We start from the raw sequence: 21,512 nt of genomic DNA, 5'->3' as shown, positions 1-21,512 counted from the left end.
GCTCTTCCCTTTTCTTTAGTGATAAACAAGGCATGGAAACTTAAAATACATTTCTGCAGCTCTATCTCTGCATCATCCCCAGAACCTGACAAAGCATTCCAGCCACCCTCTGGATGTCACCTGCTGAGAACTAGACCTGAGGAGGGGGTTCTACTTTCTGAACCCAGGACAACATCTTGTTCTAGACCAGGCTGCAACTCAATGTCATTTCTTAGGAAACACATTTAGAAGCATACAATGAAGGCCACGCTTCTGATAATATCAATAATGTATGAGAAGTTACTTGAAGTTGGGCCTACCCAATCTGCTACGTGCTCTCTATAGATTATAATGCAGCAATCTAAAATAGTCCCCAAACCTAATGCTCCTAACACATGTGCCCATGAATTCAGAGATGAAGGCGGCAGGCAAGGAAGGCTGCCTCGCAAAGATAAAGCTCATCCTGGGACTAGGAAAGGGAAGCGGTAGTCCCGAGTCTTGACCTGTGCCTGAACGATTGTAGAAGTCACATTGTGTACATGGATGTAAATGGGCAGCACATATGGAAGTCTCCCATGGGAATATAACAGAGACCATCTGCTTCCTTACATGAGGGTGTGCTAATCATAATCCACTGCACTCTTCTCAATGCTTCAGGCCATTCATAATTTTTAATGATGCTGATATTAACATGAAAATGACTGCTAAAGAAAATCATCAGTTTTTTTTAATTAGCAATTAACTGAAAGTATCATATTACTTGTAATATAAGACACATCTTAAAAAGTTCCTACACACACTAAGTATTTCTATATTGGGGCATGATGCTGTTGATAATAAGGATGTTCCTATCCCCTACTCATGAGAAAAGATAAGTAACACATATTATAAATGCAAAACCTGTCAAGGACCCAGTGTGTCCATGCTAAAGGCATCGTGTGGCACCTGCCCGTGGCCAGCCTCCCTTTCAGACTACTGGATCCCAGGAGAAGGCTGTGCATCAAGCATGGGAGAGTGACAGGGGAGGGAGTCAACGTGGCATCGGGGAGAAAGCACGGACAAAGGACAGGGCTGGAGGAGTCAAAGGCCACTCAGTGGAGCAGATGAGCTCTCCGTGGGACAGGAAGAACGTGTGCAGCGCACAGAAGTCTGGGTGAAACTGAAGTAGGCATCAATGTCCTTCCTGGCTTTTGGATTCCAGGCCCAGAATTTCTGATGGGGCCACCATGAAGGACGCTGCAGTCTGTGCCTACCCAAAGGCACCCAGCCAAGCAGCAGCAGGAGCTGAAACCCAGCCCGCCCCCTAGTCTTCACCTCGTGCACTCTGGAGTGGGGGATCTGCCTCAGGGAAGAGACGTCCGTTTCTAGTAAACCTCGCCAAGGCAATTTCTGCAGCTTCTCCTTGCCAGCACCACAAATCCCTGAGCTGCACAGGACAGGCGCTGGCGCCTCTTTCAAATTCCCACAAAAGCGCTTTGTCTTCCTGTCCCAGCTCTGCCAATGCACTACCAAGTGCACACCGACACCGGCCGCCCTCACTGAGGCTCGGGTTTAGCACATCTTCTCTTTACTCCACAGCAGCTCACTGCTAGCAAACCCCAGAGCCACCTCTCTCTCGTTAGGGTCATAGTTCATGTTCGCATCTGTTCCCAACTGTCGGTCCCAGTGCTTCTATCCTTTGCGCACAAACGGTTTCTGACCATTGCATGTGGTGGCATCAACAGTCTGGGAGAAATCCCACCCTTCTGGATGCCTTCCCTGATGACCCCTAGCAAAAGTTATCTTCATGACCTCTCAGGTAATGGGCACACAAGCACCCACCTGCACAGAGGCAAGTGTACAGACGCTTAGTCCAGAGCTGTGGAGCCCAAGGGAAAAGCAGGCTCCCAATCTGGAGTTTTATGGGATAGATAGGATTTCAGTCCATTCACTTGATCACACTACCTGAAGACACTCAGAATGACCTCAGGTTTGATTTTGTTGAACAAAGAGTTCCCATCCTGCAGGACTTCCTGATTAAACAAGGTCGCAACTTACACTTTCCACTAAAAAATTAAAAGCAATAAACACACAGACATTTCATTATGCTCCCATATTGCATTCTGTTCTATTTCTCTAGAACTCCTGCATATCTCATTGCTGACTCAGTTTGAATGGCAGCCAAGATTATGAATATACAAGGACATATATTTGAAGCTCAGTACATACACTCGGTAACTTAAATAATTTTGAGAACCAAATATTTGGTTCTGCATAACTTTGAGAACTAAATATTTAGTAAGGAATGCACACTCAAAAAAAAAAAAAACCCAACATTACTACCATATGGAAACGTATGCATGTATTATTTCTGGAATACATACATTTAGAAAAGGATCTCTAGGGAGCTAACAGGACAACGGTTTATAATAAATATGCCACATGCCACTCATGGCAGCTGAATTAAATTTAAATATCTTACCCTGGCTTTGATGTCCCATGACAATCCCACCCTAGAGTATATAAACCTACACTTGGCTACTTTGAAATATCCCTTTTCTTGTCTATATCGTATCCCAGAATTTGGAAATATGTAATTTTCCTGATTAATTTTCACATGAGCTATTCACAGGAAAAGAATTCTTCTTGAGGATGAAAGACTCTAGCCAGTGTGTGCACCATGCTTCTATCTTATCAGGAACGCAGCACACAGCCTCCAGAGCCATTCCACTACTGGTGGACAGTTCTCTCCTTGGTGGCTTCCCTGCTCCAGGGGAGAGAGGGAAGTGGAGATGCACGCAACACTATGCACGAGCTTCTAGCTGGTCTCACATGTGCGCAGCGATGCTGCTTAGAAACAGACGCTCTGGGTCCAAAACTACTTAAACATGTGACATTTTGGAAGTACGGCCACCAGGGAAACTACACCAATTATACTTGGCACATAATGTTACAGACTGTCCTTCATCTCATGCTGATGCTGGATAAAATCAATCTTAAAGTGTTTAACAATGTGACAGACCACAGAAGGGAGGGGGCATTTCGTTGTTATTGTAATTTATGTTTCCCTGATTACATACTAATGAGATGACACTGTAATTTCATTTCTAAAAGTTCTTTTTATGATTCTGCTTGGTTCAACTTTGTCACTTAACTTTTAGACAATGCTCTGGAAAGAAATAATGACCCTTCCACTGGTAGAAAGAAATCCTGCAAACCGTTCCTTTGAGTTCGTTCACTCTCGAATGTTCACTCCCTCATTCGGTCAGTGGACACACATGATAGGTGAGACAGAACCCTTACCCTCCAAAGCCTTAGTCTAGAAGGAGAGAGGTGATGCTGAACACATGCATGAGCTGACCAGTCTGTGGGGAAGGTGGCAACAAGGTAACAAGAGATATCTGCTATGTCCAGCTGTCTTCTCGCAGTGATTTGCAAGATTTATCATGAGAGAGATCTAAAACCACACACAGTGTTGCCCACAGTGCTCATCTCTTTCCTTCCTCCCAGGGTTCACAAGCGCACTCATCACTCCTGATCTGTTTGTTACAATGTCCAGCGGTTATTTTTCTGTGTCTCTCTTTCAGATGCTCTTCACAGTTTCATGGTGAGGAAACCAACCGTTGTTACTGTCCTCTGCTCCCACCTGCACAGGAGAAGCCTACCGTCATTCCTACCACAAAGGTGGTGTGGAGATCCAAATCCTGCTCTCCAACAGTGGTGCATCCCTTCTCTTGGTTCAGCACTCACCCAGAAGTGGGCCCAAAGTCCCCCGAGACAAAGCACACCTGTGTCTCTTTGCTCCCTATTGCTGCTATAACAAACGGCCAGACTCATGGGCTTAATAGAACACAAATGTATACTTCTCAGTTCTGTAAGATCACAAGTCTGAAATGGGTCTCACTGGGCTAAAATCAAGGTGTTGGCAGGGATGTGCTGCTTTCTGGAAGCTCTAGGCTGGCCTTCTCCAGCTGCTAGAGGCCCCTCCGTGCATCTTCAAAGCCGGCAGCACTGCACCCAACCCTTCCTCCGCAGTCCCCTCCCTCCGACCACAGCCAGAAAAGGTCTGCAGCTCATCTCCCCATCTCAAGGTCATCTTCATCCTGGTCACATCTTCAAAGTCCCTTCTGCCACGGAAGGTCACATATGCACAGGTTCTGGATTAGGATGTGGACCTCTTTAGGGGCCATCTCTAAGGATCTAATAATAGAGAATTCTTTCTCATGCTCTTGCTGTCTCATATTCTTCTTAACACTGCTTTTGACTATTTTTCCCTTAAGATTTTTCTTTCTAGCTTCTTCCTGGATGACACTCTACCTCCACTAAAGGAATAATTTAACTAAAATCTCTGTAGTCCTTTCCTGCACCAAAATTATTTGAATACACAGTAATCACTGTTCAAGTTTTTAAGTACACATTCACCTGATCCTCTAGCAGAGAGAAAAAAGTTTACATCTGAGACACACATAAGGCATCAGTGACAACACCTAACAATAAACACCATAGACCACGGCAGAGACCACGGGACTACTGCACACACAGTCCTCCAGGCATCCGTCTGTGGCTGAACTCAGGGAAAACTGCCTGCTGGATGCCTTCCCCTACAGCCACGAGCCATTCTTCGCACAGCACAGCTCTGTTCACAGAGCTCCTGACTTCTACAAACCCACAGAATCCCAAACTGTTCATGTGTTTGACTACTCCGATCAGAAAGCTGATTTTAAATTGATTAGAATGTTTCTACTGTTATTCTTCCCACTACCAGCTGGGTTACAACAGTTAGTCCTAATCCAACCAACTACATTCACCTTTTAGCAACCATAGGACTGAATTTCTTGTGTTCAGTTCCTCCTGCAGGTTCAGGTAATTACATCACCTTTCTCTAGAGGTTCATTATGAGCACAGAAACCTCGGAGTGTACTATACAGTCAGAAAAGGGCATTGAGCCTGTTAGTAAACTTGAAGATACTTTGAACGTGACAAGAATATTGTCCAACAACTCAACTGCAACTTAATCTTTAGCAGAATTATATGATATTTGCCCAGATTTGGTGTCTGGGTATAAAATGGATTGTTCTAGAACCTGTGATTTAAGGAAAATAGTAACAAGGTAGGAATGAAGGTCTGACAGAGGTTATCAGTAAGGTCAGGTATGGTTTTCAATAGGTGTAATCTCTGATTATCAATTCAATTTCTGTTATGGTTATTTGTCTACTACTTTCTACTTCTGCAAACAACGTTCCTAATTTACATTTCTGTCAGAAGTACTCCATTTCAGGCGCCTGGGTGGCTCAGTCGTTAAGCCTCTGCCTTCGGCTCAGGTCATGGTCCCAGGGTCCTGGGATCGAGCCCCGCATCAGGCTCCCTGCTCCGCAGGAAGCCTGCTTCTCCCTCTCCCTCTGCCTGCCTGTGTTCCCTCTCTCACTGTCTCTGTCAAATAAATCTTTAAAAAAAAAAAAAAAGAAGAAGTACTCCATTTCATCTAGGATTTCGTGTAGTCACTCAAATGAGGATCTGTCAAGTACATACTGTGTGCCTGCTAGGCCCTGCTGAAGATGCTGGGGACATTACCAGAAGGCAGAAAGGCCCCTGTTGTCACAGAGCTTACAGTCTCTTACAGTCTGGGGGAAGAAAGCAGAGAACAGAAGAGCAAACAAATCAAGAAACAAGACAATCTCAATAAGGAGAAATCATCATCAAAATGGGGCGATGGGAAACAAAAACGTGGAGGAGAGGAAGCACTCCTGGGCTGGGAGGCTGAGGAAGTGAGGGCAGTCACTGGAAATAAGAACAGGCCACAAGGAGCCAGATCCTACAGGTCCTCGTAGGCCGCTGAAGGAACCTGGCTTTCCTCTGAGAGAAATGGGGAGCTGCTGGAGGTTTTGAGCAAATGACTGATTACAAGAGTTAGAGAAACAGCCCAGGGAGCAGAAAGTCAAAGGGAGCGAGCCGGAGGAGAGAAGGTCATGGAGTGTGACAGGGAGAGGAGAGAGTCAGGGGCTTCTGAAGGACCTAAATGTTCACCCTACATGAGATAGGAAGCCACAGGAAGGTTCTGAGTGGAGGAGTGACACGCTCTGGCTTGCACTTTCATAGGATCACCCGGTTGCTGGGCTGTGAACAGACTGAGGGGTCCCCAGGGGGACGGCGGGATATCGGGAGACCACATAACTCGAAGAAGGTGTCGCAGTAGGGGTCAGATGAAGTGGGTGGATTCTGGGTGCATATGGGAAACGGTGTGGACAGAACCAGCTAACATACTGCATGTAGGGCGTAAGCAAAAGAGGAGCAAGGGTGATTCTAAATGTCTGAAAGAAGGGAAGCCTTCAGACTGACGCATGGACAGTCCTTTCGGAGTCAGAAGCACAGAGAAAGAGGAGAGGGGCAGGTGCAGCTGGGCAGCACACAGGTCCTAAGTTCAGAGTGAGACCAGTCAGAACAAGGGACAGGTGTGGAAAAGGCAGAGCCGGATTAAACACTGGGCACAGCCTGAAGAGACCATGGAGATGGAGGAGAGGTGCAAGGGGCTGCACGCAGGCCGCTGCACGGTGATGGCCAGCAGCCGCCTAGATCCCTACAGCACTTCTTTTGGGGCTCACAGGTCTGTTCCAGTATGTCTCCTGTTTTCTTAAAGAGAGCCTGTGGTATTAATGTTCTACATCCTTGTTTCTCTCCTAGACACCTTCATTCCATGTCTTCATGACTGACAGTCTGTCTGGAAGACTTCTGAGGTACAATTTACTTCCCTGAGCCCTGAGAAGATACTGTTCCAGTGTTGTCCTGCATCCAGCACTGCTGGTGAAAAGTTTGATGTAAATGTCATTCTGTTTCCCAAGTAGGGGATTCTTCTGGTAGAATCTGGAATTTTCTATACACCCTTATTATTCTGAAGTACCACAACAATGTTTCTAGGTGACCATTCGTATTCAATGTAGTCTGGCATGGGTTAACCGTGGCGCTCTGGGGTCGACCCCAATCTGAGCTCCAGAGTTGCCTGGGGCACGCTACTGACACAGGGCCAAAGCCGTGGCCAAGGTAAGTGATGTCTGCCTCCATGGGCTGCTGCTTATTTAGGGGCAGGATGCACCAGCTTGCCATCACTTGTCAGGAATCATGACTGGGTTTACGACTTGCACCTGATTTCGGTGGTGCCTGGGCAGTCACACAGGTTGAAGATGATGATAAAGACAGAACGTGCTTACATGCCCATCTCACAGGACCCCCCCCCCCCCCGGAGGTTCTGGGCCTCCTCCTACCACAGGCGAGGCCACGTGGGCCGGTGATGGCCTCTGAGTATCCAAGGCCATGGGGCCTGCACCTGAGACTCTCGGGTCCCTTCAAAAAGGAGCCTCTTCTACTGTTGCTGCTTTGTGCACTTTGCCTATAAATGGTGGAGTCCTAGGAATCCTTTCAACAACCAAACATTTAAATTAATTAAAATATAAAGTAGCACATATATGTAAAAGGAGTAAAATTATTAACTGCGGCATGAGAAATAAAACCTCTGTAATGAATTACGACAAGAATCCAGATATATTCCTGTTGAAAATAAATCTCTCAACTTCTCCAAAGCTCTTGGTTCTTCTGAGTCAAGCAGTCTGTCTGATGATTACTTTCTACAGAGCACAACTGTCTAGCAGAAATAAAAATGCAAGCTGCATATGTTACTTTAAAATTTCTAAAAAAAAAGGTAAAAAGAAATGGGTGAATTCAATTTTAATAACATACTGTATTTAACCTCTGTCAAGAACATGATCTTTTCAATAGGCAATCAAAACAGGTTACTAATGAGATATTTTACATTCTTTTTTCACACTAAATCTTCAAAACTTTGTATTTTTACACTTAGAAAACATCAGTTGAGACTAGCCACCTCCAAGTGTTCAAGAGCTGCACTCGGCTACTGCGGCAATGCGACAATGCGGCAATGCGGCAATGCGGGGTCTGAATCGAGTTACCCCGTTACTGTGGGCAACAGTAAGGTATCTCTTTTCAGAAACTGGGTGGCCTGGCTTCCTCTTTGCTACCATTATTAAACGGTCTGTTTCTTTCTGCCAAGTGCCTACACTTCCACTCTGAACCCCCCCCCATTTCTGCTGTAGGTCACTGGGCCTCAAATGCTGCCATGTTCCTTCCACTGTACTCCTGCCTAACGGTATATGCTTGTTCCTTTATCTGTAATGCTCCTTGTGTGGTGCTTCTTGCGGAGAAAGATCGCATGGACATGTGCTTCGGTACTATTTTGTTCAGTTGTGCAAATCCATTAATTTAGAATTAAAATACTGCATTTTCAAATGTTATAGCATTAAATGAAACTGGGTTATGAATAATACCCAGCTTCCATCACAGGAAAAGCTGTGGTGAACCATGCCAACTCAGAGTTCTTTGCCTCGAGTTGAAAATCATCAACTGATGGGAGCTATTAAATTTCAAAATTTATCAACTACTATGAAATAAAACCACCTGGTTCTCAGTCACATGGATTTGCTCGTATTGATCTTCATAAAAGTTAGACCAGTATGTTCTCATAACTTAGGTATGTGAATCTGGTTTAATTTTTTTCTTTACAACATAAATGTTTTCATGTCTGATAAGTCTGTAACATTGGCTAAAGGTCTGACACGTGCCCAGTGATCACTGGTTTTCTCCTTGATATGGATCCTCGTGTGCAGTAAATTTGATACCAAAACACCTTTGTCGTGGAGCCTTTCCAAGGTGCATTTTCGGATATAATCAATCTTGAATGTTTGCTAAATTTCTTATCAAATTCACATCTCTGAAAGGCTCCCCTCCTGTACAAATACTGAGAAGTTTATTAAGGCTGATGCAATGCTTTAAGAAACTTCCTCATTCACCGTAACTGAAATTCACAAAGACTAGAACATACGCTAAGAGCCTTCCCATAAACTCTACATTTACGAGATTTCTCTCCAACATGAATCCTCCAATTAACATTAAGGTAGAACACTGGCTGCTGGCCTTTCTACCAAGTGACTGTGTTTATAAGATTAAATATAAAACAAAAGTATAGGAAAAGTAGAAAAAGCCATCAAGCTTCATAAAAAGTTTGCAACAAGAGACTACTATATTTCAATTATAGCACATGAACAGATGTTAATACATGTTTAAGCCCTGAATGAATTATTCACCTCTCAATAATTAATCCATCTGAACAGTGAGTATTGCGATATTATAGAGGTAATGGGAAATTACACAGAATTCAAATGTAATACTGTGCCCTTCAATCTAAACTCTGCCAATCCCTTTAATTTGCTTAAAAGTACTTAAGGCATATAAGTTAAAGAGTAAGAGATTAATTAGCTTCATTATTATAAAAAGAAAGGGTGAAAAAAGACATATATGTTCATCCTGGCACTGGACACTATCCTACCTAGAGAGGAACACAGAGTAGGTAGAGGGGAAGGAAGGAGCAGTGGTTCTGTAACACTTGGCCAAAGTAAACACTTGCTGGAAACTGACGTCCTGAACTCAGTCTTCTGAAACCACACTCTCACCCCCCACTCTCAGCAACCTTGGCCCGCGAGGCGCCTCTCACCACTCCCGGCCAGGATGCTCACTGACCACCCACAGGCTAACACCTACATTCAACATCACTCACGCAGGCTTCCTCGCCACCAGGATTGCCTTGGGAGGCGCACTCTGCACTGCAGCTAGGGCCATGGGTGTCCCCCCGCCCCCCAACCCCAGCAGACAGTAAGCTGCTATATAAACAGGGACCCTTTACATCCCCAGAACCTTGACAAGTGTCTCGTATATGGAACCAATCAGTTTTTGAAGAACCTATCCTATTCAGAGTCATGCAGATACCTTCAAGACTCACTTTCTAGAAAATAATTTATTTCCTAAGTATTAGAGGTGATTTTAATTGCTTTGTTCTCTTGTGTCCTAGAGTTTTTTTTTTTTAAAAAGGAGAGATAAGCATCAATAGCATTACATGAATAACATATCACTCAGTTATTATTTTCCTAAGAGATTTTACAATTAAAATCCTGGTCAGTCACATATTAAATGAATAAATATTATAAAGAAAAAGTTAACATCGCTGTAATATGGGAATAAAAATTTTTATCTTTTTTTGGTATGTGCCATTAACCTACATGCCTATTTAACCTAAATGTCCATGGAGGATATCTCCTAGGAAAATGTACTTACCCTGACATCAGTAGCATCTCCATGCCTGATAATACTGGCCCAAGTGGCTGGCTCACTGCTGTTTTCAAAATAATGAAAGACCTTCAACACTCGCTCCATTGCCCCAGGGGAACGTTCCACTCCAGTACCCAGGTGAGGCTTGGTACTCGAATTCGGTGTGTGATTCAAGTTTGGGTCAAGGTAAGCAGCTGCCATTATTTTGCTAGATGCTATGTATCTGTCATACTCTACAAGAGAAAAAAAAAAATGTCAGTGTACCATATTTGAAATCTATTAAAATGTGGTTAAAATGTGTTTTTAAACACTGTTCTATGTTCTTCCCCTATGGTCATGTCATATGCAGAAGGTGAGCATCAGGAGAACTGAGACCTGATTTACCGAAATAATCACTGTACTCCCCTGCACGCAGAGCAGTACCTAACTCCCAGTAGCATAACAACTATTTGTTAAATTTTTACTAACAAATTAAAAGGCCAGGAGTCCTATTTCTGCTCTGTCAAAAATTCACCACGTTATCTATAAACAATGTCCCCTCAACCTCCTCCCTTTTAAAATCATAGCCTTTAAATCTGTGGGGAAATTTCAGAGGAAAGCCAAATATGTTAATTTTGTTGCCTACTTTTGAAAACTTCTATGTGAGATGCAAGTTCTTTCTTCATACAATAAAAACTCAATGAGTGGTCATGACACGAAAACCCCAGAGTTAAAACCAAGTCCTCCCTCTTAGCCAGTCCCTCAGCAGGAGAGTCAGACAAGCCACAACTGAAAGCAAAACTAAACCACAAAGCACGAACCAACCAATGTCTGCCGGTGTGATAGGACTTCCATTTGAATGTGGGGGAATGGTTTGGCCAAGATTAACACTCCCACTGAGACACTCAGGAAACTCAGATTAAAAACCAGCCCAGTGTCTGTAGTCCGAGATGTTGTGAGGCAAGCAGGACAGCAGGGGACACAGACGGAGACATAAGAGACACTGAACAGCTGCCTTTTCCCAAAGGGCATCTGCCAATTCTGGGCCTTCGAGAGCCTGAAGATCCAAGTAAAGCTACTGATGAGAGGGAAGCCAGCTGAGCTCCTGGCAGTGAGAGACCAAGTTATGAGCGTGGGGACCCCAGGACTGGTGAGCAGGACAGGGTGGAGAACTGAGCCACACACTCTGCTAGTTGTCCCTTTACGATAGTCACCAATCCTGAAACCAAGAGCAGAGGGAGCCTCTAGAAGCTGGGTGAGGCTGAAAACAGGCAGAAGGGACTAGGAGTCCACCTGGACCCAGGACACAAGACAGGAACAGCATGACTGACAAACTCAGTCTAACCAACAGAAAGCACTACGCCCGAGCACAATTCACCCCTGCAAGGGAAATACCCAGTAACTATGCACATGAGGTATTCACTAAAACTGACCACATGCCAGGTGAAAGAGTAAGATTCAATAAATATCAAAGGACTAAAATTATTAAAAGTATATTCTGTCTCTAGCATAAAGCTGGACCACAAAATAACTAGAAAATCTCCAACTGTTTGGAAATTAAGCAATGTATTTCAAGTAACCTGTTAGCCAAAAAGAAACTCGAAGTATTCTGAATTCGACAATACAATTAAAAGAAAGATCAACACTACATGCAGACAGAGCTGTGATTAGATTAAAATCTACACTTTTTTTTTTAAGACTTTATTTTTAAGTAATCTCTACACCCAACCTAGGGCTTGAACTTACAACACCAAGATCAAGAGCTGTACATTCCTCCTACTGAGTTGGCCTGGCATCCCTAAGATCTGTACTCTTAAATGCATGTATTAGAAATGAAGACTGAAAATTAATGGTCTAAATATCCATATCTCACAGTACAATTTAGAAGTCGAACAAAATCAAGGTTTTTTTTTTTTTTAACAAGAATAATGCAACTGATAGACCTCTAGCAAGACTAATCAAGGGAAAAAAGATAAGGCGAAAACTAATAACATCAAGGATGAAGCAGAACAGATAAGAGAATGTTAATAATAGGAGGTAATGATAGAATATCAGATATTAAGAAAAGAGTGTCATGAACAACTTTATGTCAATGAACATGAAAGGTGAGATGCATACACAATTCTTTTTTTTAAAGATTTTATTTATTTATTTAACTGAGAAAGAGAGAGAGCACATAAGCAGGGGGAGTGGCAGAGGGAGATGGAGAAGCAGGCTTCCCACTCAACAGGGAGCCTGACTTGGGGCTTGATCCCAGCACCCTGGGATCATGACCCAAGCCGAAGGCAGACAACACCTAACCAACTGAGCCAACCAGGTACCCCGAGATGCATACACAATTCTTTTCAAAGTACAATTTAAGCCATTATAAACTGCTGTTGTACAAAACCAAAACCAGAAATATAAAGCCTAAATAGACCTATTCCATTAAAAATGGTCAGTCTGTAATTAAAATTCTTCCCACAAAGGAATATCTGAATTCTTCCAATAATTTAAGGAAGAATAATATTAACCTTACAGAAATTCTTCCACCGAACAAACGGAACATTTCCCAACTTACAAGACCAGCAAAACAATGATACAAAACCAGACAAGCACAATACGAGAAAGGGTACAAATCAAGCTTTCTTATAAACACAGGTGCAAAATTAAAAAAAAAAAAATCAGCAATTTAATCACACAATATTTTTAAATAATGTATTATGACCAAGAGGGGTTCTTTAAAGGAATGCATCCCGAGAGGCAACCCTGCATCTCCAGAGTCACTCAGAGGAACTGACATCCCAGTGGTGAAAATCACTACCTGTAATACCAAGTGTGCCGAGGGAGAAGCCAAACCAAAAACACTACACAAATGCACCTCCGTGGCCCAAAATCAATGGCAGAATCCTTCATAAGTCTCCAAGGAGTAGGCGAAACGTCTCAAAAGATAAAGCAGAGCTATAATGCTACGAGAGTGAAGCAAGCTCTCTGTGACAGAACGTGGTTTTGTTTTCCAGTTTAGTGCTATCACCTGCTTGTCAAAATCCCATCTACGCTATGAATTCCCAAATCGGTGAGATTTCCACCACCAAGCCTTCCTGGATTCTTGTAGACAGTTCTGTATCAGATTCTGTTAACAACCACCCACCTCCCCTACTGGCGGCATTCGCATTTGTCTTTCTGTTGGTCTGGAAGATTCTGAGATCTTGGCATCTCTTTAGCAGTCACAAAACTTTGGTTTGGTCAGTTTGAGGGATCGTCTCAATTATGGAATGAGAAGTCCCAAGTGATGCTTTCTGCTACACGGACCATTCCGTTTCTAATCACTGACAGAATTCCCTGTGTTGTTTGTGTGACTCTGTATTTGTTTTTGACCCATGGCTAAAGCTGTACAATGGGGGCTGCCAATCTTCTGTGTCTCTAAATGAAACAAGCCCTCCACTGTCCTCACCGCAGAGAGGAGGGCTTTTGCAGGGCTCTGTAACCGTAGCCCTCTATAACCTGTGTGCATTACCAAGTATCTTTCCCAAACACCTGTCAAAGAGGAGGAAATGAAAAGATTTTAAAAACTGAAACTGGTTTTAGGGCGCCTGGGTGGCTCAGTCAGTTAAGTGTCTGCCTTCGTCTCAGGTCATGATCTCGAGGTCCTGGGATCGAGTCCCGTGTCAGGCTCCCTGCTCGGTGGAAAGCCTGCTTCTCCCTCTCCCTCTGTCCCTACCCCCTGCTCCTGCTCTCTCTCTCGCATGCTCTATCTCAAATAAATAAAATCTTTAAAAAATAAAAATAAAATAAAAATGAAAGAAAAAAAGCACATAACTTGTATCATCAGAATCAGTTAACATAAAATTACTGCCAAATTGCTATAAAAGTTTCCAGCCAGATGCTTACACCAAGCGTACCCTTATTTTGTCCAAGACTTCGAACAGTTCCAGTGCCAAGGCCAGCCTGCTGTGCACACTCTGCTGAGCGCCCACTCAGGCATCAGGGGCTCTGACACTTGGCACACTGCCCCAGTTCAGGCAGCCCTGCACGGGGACCCAGGACCCCTGGGAATGCTGACCCCACTGCTGACTATCAGAGCCTTGGCTCTCCCTTTAACACAGGAGATAGACACTTTTTCTGCTCTTGAAAGAAGGAGGGCAGTCCCAAGTCAGGGTGTGAGGAAACAAGGTGCTGACAAACCCTGGAGTTCACTCTGGGCCTCACCCCACAGTCTCATATAAATGCTCCATAAAATAGCACATATGGAAGAGAGATGAAATGAACATCTTCCAGAGTTCCCTAAATGATATTCACTAGAACACACTCAGATCCCACCAAGACAGCAAACTGATTATGCTTGAAATATGCCGGCCCTTTAATAAAACTTGAGATGTTTGCCAGAACATGAGAGAAGCAGCGAAGAATGCAAATTGATACAGCTAAATTAAAAAAACTTAAGACATAAACACGGTTGGAGAATTTTTAAGAAGTTGGTGATGATACTAGTTACAGTAAATTCTTAAACAAACCAGACTGGTGTAAAAACTTTCTTCTCCCAAATGTTGTTCTTTCATACAAGATTTGGGTTTCTCTTCTCATAAAGAGTCTAACCTGAATATACTAAATTTCCTATATTGATTTTACTTAACAAAGAGCTAACATTACTTAAATATTTAATGTTATAATATCAATATGTGACAGCCTGTATTTTTCAAAAGTAGCTGTAAAAGCACCTCCTGTGGCGCTCTCTCTCTCCAACAGGTGGAGGCTATGTTCCTTCCCCCCAAATCTGGGGGGGGGGCTTCTGACTATCCTAAGAAACATCCTACGCTAGGTATTAAAAGGCAAACTAGGTTTCCTTGGTTCTCTTGGGCTGCTCGCTCATGAAACCCAACCAACATGCTCTCCAGAAGCGCAAGAAGCCCAAGACCTGAGCTCCAAGAACCAAAGCCTTGAGCTGAGCTTCCCGCTGAGAGCCAGCATCAACCTCTGAGCCATGTGGCAGAGCCACCCTCCGATTGGGCCCCTGGCTCCCAGTTGTGTCACCCGAGCTCCCACCACATGGAAACAGCTGTCCCTCCCTGTTGAGCCCTGTCCAGACTACAGGTCTGAACAAAATAATTCTTGTCATTTTAAGCCTCTCAGTGTTGGGATGACTTGTTATCAGCAATAAGTAACTAATATCGCATGTATTCCAATTAGAGTAAGCGCGGGTGGTTCTCGCTTTGCACAGGAGTGTGGGACCCCACGATGATTTGACAAAAGGGGTTTGAACAGCATCTGCCTTCTTCTTCCTGTCACTCTTACGACTAAGATATGGAGTGAGCATCTTTCCAATGTCTTGGCAAGCTGTCATAATCCTTTCTAAGTTTTGGGTCAGCATCCAACATTTTATCCCTTGTACGTTCAGTGTCATAAGCCATCTCTGAAAGCGCCTCTGATACAAATTTTCCTGCCACGTCACCTCCTCTGGAACACCCTCTTTCTTGTCACAACTCTTCACCTGTCAATAAGTTCGCCTTTACTTACAAAGCTCCTCTGACAACTAGAAAGTCTGGCTCCACAGCAAAGCCAACATTCCTATATAGTCAGCTGTTTCTGTGACTGTCTCAGTCAGAACCCTGCATGGTGATCTGCAGAGTGCAGGAAGTTTCTGCCGCACCACACACACACATTTAGCACTCCTCGTTACTTCCTGACATGCTGCTGGGATTTCTGTGTCTGCATCATCTCCAGCTGTAGCATTTAGAACCTGCCCAAACTCCATGCAGAGGCCTTAAAAGCTGAAATAACTCCTGGGTCCACGGCCAGATTAATGCAACGAAGTCTAGGGGCGCTCCACGCAAGCCGAGGGTCCTGTTGCCCCTGCTCCCTGGTCACCAGCTTCACGGGGCCTCAACACGTTCAATTTCACTTCATGTTACTATTTCCTGCTTCAACTCTGCATTTCATCTTTGTTGCCCAATTCCCTTCTCTGAGGATCCATCTTTGTAAAATGTCACAGGGGTTTATCACTGGCAAACAAGAAGGCACCACGACTACACATTTGCTGTCTGTGTATAAAATGAGTACCAGACGCAGGGTGGCCAGGCAGCAACAGACTGGGAAAGAGCTACCATGACTGGCCACTGGTCACACTTCACATCTGTTATTTTGTAGCGATCTGAAGACTAAGTTTGTACTTTATTCAAGTGCTCACAGTTGATATACGTGTTAAGTAAAATTGAGCCATTCTGTTGAGGACTGGTATTATTTAAGCCACAGAAATTGATATATGTGCATACTGGAACCTTGCAAAGCATGGACTGCCTGTATAACAAATCAACTAATATCTTTATTAAACAGATTGTTTTTTGGATTTCAGATAATATGGCAAATTATGTAAATCATTTACTTTATTTGAGGTATCACTATAAAAATTTTAATACTGTATTTCTGGTGAAAATATTCAACATTAGTCTTTAACATCAACTTTAAATTAACTTCTAAGATTGCTAATATTGAGACCTTGAAAGTAATTTGTGAATAATTTTTGGAGACTTAAAAAAAATCCTAAGGAAATGAGGAATGGCAAAATATAAATACAAACGTGCTGAGTTACATACAGTCTTACTTACATTCAGCCTATTTAAACTTATCTTATTTATAAAACCCACATTAACAAAGTACTGTTAAGATGAGGTTTTAAATCTAAAGTTAAATGTGTTAAGTTTATCATAACCTACTCGTGTATATTTATTTATGCTTTAAAGATTTTATTTATTTATTTGACAGAGAGAAAGAGAGAGCACAGTGGGGGGAGGAGGAGAGGGGAGAGGCAGAAGCAGATCCACCCCCTACCCCCCCACCCCTCCACGGAGCAGGGAGCCTGATGCGGGGCTCTATCCCAAGACCCGAGATCATGACCTGAGCCAAAGGCAGACACTCAACCAGCTGAGCCACCCAGGTACCCCTACTTGTGTATATTTAAACTCAGAAACATAGAGGTGGCTACTGGCCAAGATTGTGATCTGTTCCCTTATCTTAAAAAAGGAGGAAAACCTAGAAACAATCAGAAATAATCCTTAGCATATATATCCAATTAGCTAAACTCCTAAAACAAATGTTAAAGAGATTCTGTCTTGGGATCCAGACGGAAAACTGATCTTTTCCTTTCTTAATATTACAGCAACCTTCTACACTGGACATCTCTAACATTGCTAAACCCTTCTCATTTTTTGCACTTGAAAAAAAACAAAACTATACAAGTACTTTGTCAATTTAGAATATTAAAAATAATTAGAGTATACCCTGTGCTTTTCCCAAATTTTTTTAAAGATGTATTTATTTGAAGGGGGGGAAGGGGAGGGAGGGAGACAGAATGTGCAAGTGAGCGGGGCAGGCGGGGGGGGGGGTGGTGGGCAGAGGGAGAGAGAGAATCTCACGCAGACTCCCCGCTGAGTGCGGAGCCCAACCTGGGGCAGGATGCAGGGCTCACTGCGGGGCTCAATCCCACGACCAGTGAGCCCATGACCTGAGCTGAACCCAAGAGGTGGACACTGAGCTGCACCCCTGGATTTCTACACTTCGGATCACTGTATTATGGAAGCCACCTCCGTGTGCTCAGGTGGCTGCTGACGGCTCCAGCAGGCCTGTGTGCTCCCATTTAAAGCTCAGAAGTTAAAATATAGACCACCAGCAGACAGGCCTTCAAGGCTGGTTATGATTTCAGCATCCAATGAAAACTAAGGGGGTTTTCTCTGTAGACACCTCTAATTAAAAATGGGAAAGGAAATAATGGCTTATTTGAGACCTGTCTTGAAAATCACACTGATTATACCTGAAGCCTGTGCGAACACCTGTGAAGGTCAAAGGAGAATCCTGGGGGCCCTACACACAGGAAGCAGGTCTTATGTTTCTACTATTTCCGGTATCATGAAAACAGTTGTCCAGTTCGATTTAATGAATCCAGAAGGACTTCAATCAGATAACCCAACTGATCCTACCACAAGCGATAGATGTTAGACATCTTTATCCTATGTTGGTTCAGTATACTCACCTGTTCAGTGACCATTCCAGTCCTCTCTGCTCTCCTATGTTTCCCTTTCCCTGTCGTTCCAAAACGAGCACATTAGCAAACAATCTGTCCAACTGCCTATTTGATTCTGTATCCCTAAAATTTTCTAGCAAGGACCTTAGAACGGAAAGCTATGAAAACCCAAATGGTGCTGTATTCCACCACAAAACTAAGAATCACATTTCCTTTTATCTTCAATACCGGAATATTATTAACCCTAAGATACCTAAACCAGCCTCCAGGCCCCAGTAACTAACCAACGATACCCGTATTTCCTTGAGCCCCAACAGAGCTCAGGGACTCTGATAAATAGGAGAAAACATGAGCCTGAGGATCAACAGTCTGGGCCAACGGCCTTCCTCACAGAACTACACAGACACTAGTATGGATCTATCTAAATTCCCTCAGGGTATCTGTATTCCCCACCCAGACCAATTTAAGTACAGACTAATTGTTAAAAGCCAGGTATTACATGCAATATATGTATATCCTCTCAAAACATAACCACCCAAATATTCTTTGTGAAATCAGATGATCGTCCCCTGCATACTGAATCAAAACAAACTCTCCAGTTACTTGTATTTATTAATAGTTCAATGTGACATGTTGCTGGGAAGGGTCTAAAAACCTGTAGTTCACCAGTTTGAAGGAGGATCTCTATGCTGTTTAGGAGTTCCCAATTGAGAGCATGGGAATATACATGACAGGGAGATAGGGCACATGGAACACTAAGGGCTCACCTCACCAGCAAAACCTCATCAGCTCACAGTCTTAGATGTTATAGTTATTCTCGACTATTCACTGGATAGCCAAGGTGGAAACTGTACAACAGGTATCCTGGGTAAATAATTTAGGGGAAAAAAAAAGCCCACTTTGTTATCCAAGAGGGACCAACCTGATCCAAAAGACCCTTTCTCTCAGGCCTTAAGCCAACTAGAAAACCAGCCATAATGAAGGTTCCCCCAGGTTCTCGTGACTGTCGTGTTAGCATCTTCTTCTGTGTTAGGTAGCTAGGTACTTAGATATAACAAAGCCATTGTGCTGAGCTAAGATCCAATTAAAGCGAGAGTAACAAAAGGAATGGAAATGGATAAAAAGGGGGTTTGGGGAAACCATGACAAGGAAAATGGCCCAGAGGTGGCCTAACTAAAGAAGAAGGGCCTCCAAGAGGCTGCTAGCCAAAGTCACACAATAAACGAGCATGTCACACACCCTCCACTGTTTCTAGGAGCACCCACAGGTAACTGAAGCTGCCTCCCCAGACAGCCATCCATGTGCTCAAAGCAAACTTTGATAAACTGCAGCCAACTGACCAGAGGTCATATCAAGACACAAAATGTATTTCCATCTTCTCTATTCTAACAGAACAGTAACAGTAATATGAATGGATAAACAAACTGGCCTATCCGTACAACAGAGCAAAAGAGCATTCAGCCACACCAAGAACAAAGTCCTGAAACCACTACAACATGGATAAACCTTGACAACATTATGATAAGTAAAAGCAGCCAGACAAAAGGCTGTATGTTGTAGGATCCATTTATATGACAATTCCAGAAGAGGCAAATTCAAGGAGACCGAAAGCAGGTATGTGCTTGCCAGAGGCTGGAGGGAGGGAGATGGGGAGTGACTGGCCACGGGTCCTGTGTCTCTTTTTGGGGCAACAGAGCTGGACAGTGGTGATGATCACACAACCCTGTGTGTACACTTAAAACCACACAGACAATTTCATGTTATGTGAAATTCTGTTACGTAAATTTTATCTCCATTTTTAAAATTTATTTTTTTAAGTATAGTTTTTCTATGGCTCCAAAATTTTAAACACCAACAATGCTAAGTGTGGCAAAGATGTGGAGCAACCAGAGCTTTTATACACTGGTGGCTGGGCTATAATTTGATACAAGCATTTTGGAAACGACCTCTGCTACAGCTGAAGAGCACCGTGACACACACTAGGAGCAGCCATTGCACTCTTAAGTACACGCCAAAGATAGACACATGTAGTATTCACAGCGGCACTATTCACATAGTTCAAAACTGGAAACAACCCAACCATCCATCAATAATAAAATAAACTGTGGTATATTCTTACACGGAATACTATGCAGCAATGAAAAATAAGTGCTACATGCAATAACATGGATGAATCTCACAGACATTATGATAAATAGGCAAAACTGAGTCATGGTGACAGAAATCAAAATGGTGGCCACCTTCCCGGGGGATGCTGACTGAAAGGAACCATAAGGGAGGCTGCTGGGGCTGGTGACATTGTAAACACTGATATGGAAGGCAGTAGTTAAACCTACACCAGGATACATAGGATGTGTGCATTTTACAGTATATATATTTCAATTATATACCTTTATTTACAAAACGAGAACAAAAGTTTTTGCCAGAAGACTCTTATGCAACAATTAACCAAAAGCAACATGCCATGCCAAATGCCCTGGCTAAAATTAATTGCCTGAGCCACAGTTACCAGCCTAGCAAAGAAGCAACTCACATGGGCACATTTTATAAATGGCAACTGTTCTTGATTTTTACGTTTCTGCCTATGCCTCTCTTCTAACTGTACATGAAGATGCTATTTTGTAAAACATGTAAAATGAGTGATGCTTGCAAATCCCAAATTACGGTTCATTCACCATCTTCTTTGAAAGGAGTTCTTTATGCACATACGGCCATACATATGCACCTACGTACATACTGATGACAGAGATCTTTGAGAATCTGTTGAAAAATATGAACATTTTCAACAGAAAATGTATACACACACATAAAATTTTGTATATGATTGCAAAGTTCATGGATCCTCAAAAACTCATACTTGGACCCCAGCTCTAAGACCAACAGTCCAGCCAAGGGAGGTCAATGTCTGCCAGTACCAACACTCATTATAAATAATTAAATTACCACTTCCTGGGTGACTCTACACGCAAGGAAGGACATAGGTCATCTCATTTAATTTCATTTCCACCACAACTGCTCTAGACGGGTGGTGCTCACCTGGTTATAGCAACAGAAAAGTCTAAGATGAAAGACACTGTGTGTTCCAAGAACATAAGTCTCCTCAGTGGCTGGGTGGTGACAGTGTGACACTGGGGCTCTGAAGCCCTTTCATTTAAGGCACACTGTACATCTAAACACCAGGGAGCCCCTTCAGCCCCACCTAACAACATTCTCTGCCCCGAAACTCTCAAGCTGAGGGAAGCAGTCCCCTTTAATCAGTACGCACGCACATGCACGCACACACACAACTACTGCAGTCCCCATACTGGGAGTAGCACAGTGCATGCTGAAGGGTGTGGCACATCGTGTCACACACACTGTGGGAAAGGCGAGAGAAACCTGCTGGATCCGGCACATCCTGTAACGGGGCTTTCTA

The 21,512-nt window shown here is 43.4% G+C and overlaps 1 protein-coding gene across 4 annotated transcripts in view; it reads right to left on the bottom strand.

Moving 5' to 3' along the window:
• Positions 1-21,512, bottom strand: part of PTK2 (protein tyrosine kinase 2) — a 254,738-nt gene that overhangs the window by 160,642 nt on the left and 72,584 nt on the right. For 3 of the 4 annotated variants that reach the window (XM_088022737.1, XM_088022738.1, XM_028105631.1), the window contains one exon: positions 10,132-10,358. In XM_088022737.1, coding sequence (XP_087878863.1) covers positions 10,132-10,326 — 195 coding nt within the window. In that variant the 5' untranslated portion in view covers positions 10,327-10,358. Of the gene's footprint in view, positions 1-10,131; positions 10,359-21,512 lie in introns of those variants that run through there. The other variant, XM_088022739.1, reaches the window with a different exon arrangement.

Source organism: Eumetopias jubatus, unplaced genomic scaffold (genome assembly GCF_037043125.1).
Source record: "Eumetopias jubatus isolate StellerSeaLion01/CBP00866 unplaced genomic scaffold, mEumJub1_p1.0 scaffold_4, whole genome shotgun sequence".
Taxonomy (NCBI): Eukaryota; Metazoa; Chordata; class Mammalia; order Carnivora; family Otariidae; genus Eumetopias; species Eumetopias jubatus.
The sequence above is the reverse complement of the archived record's forward strand: the minus strand, read 5'-3'. Positions and strand labels throughout refer to the sequence as shown.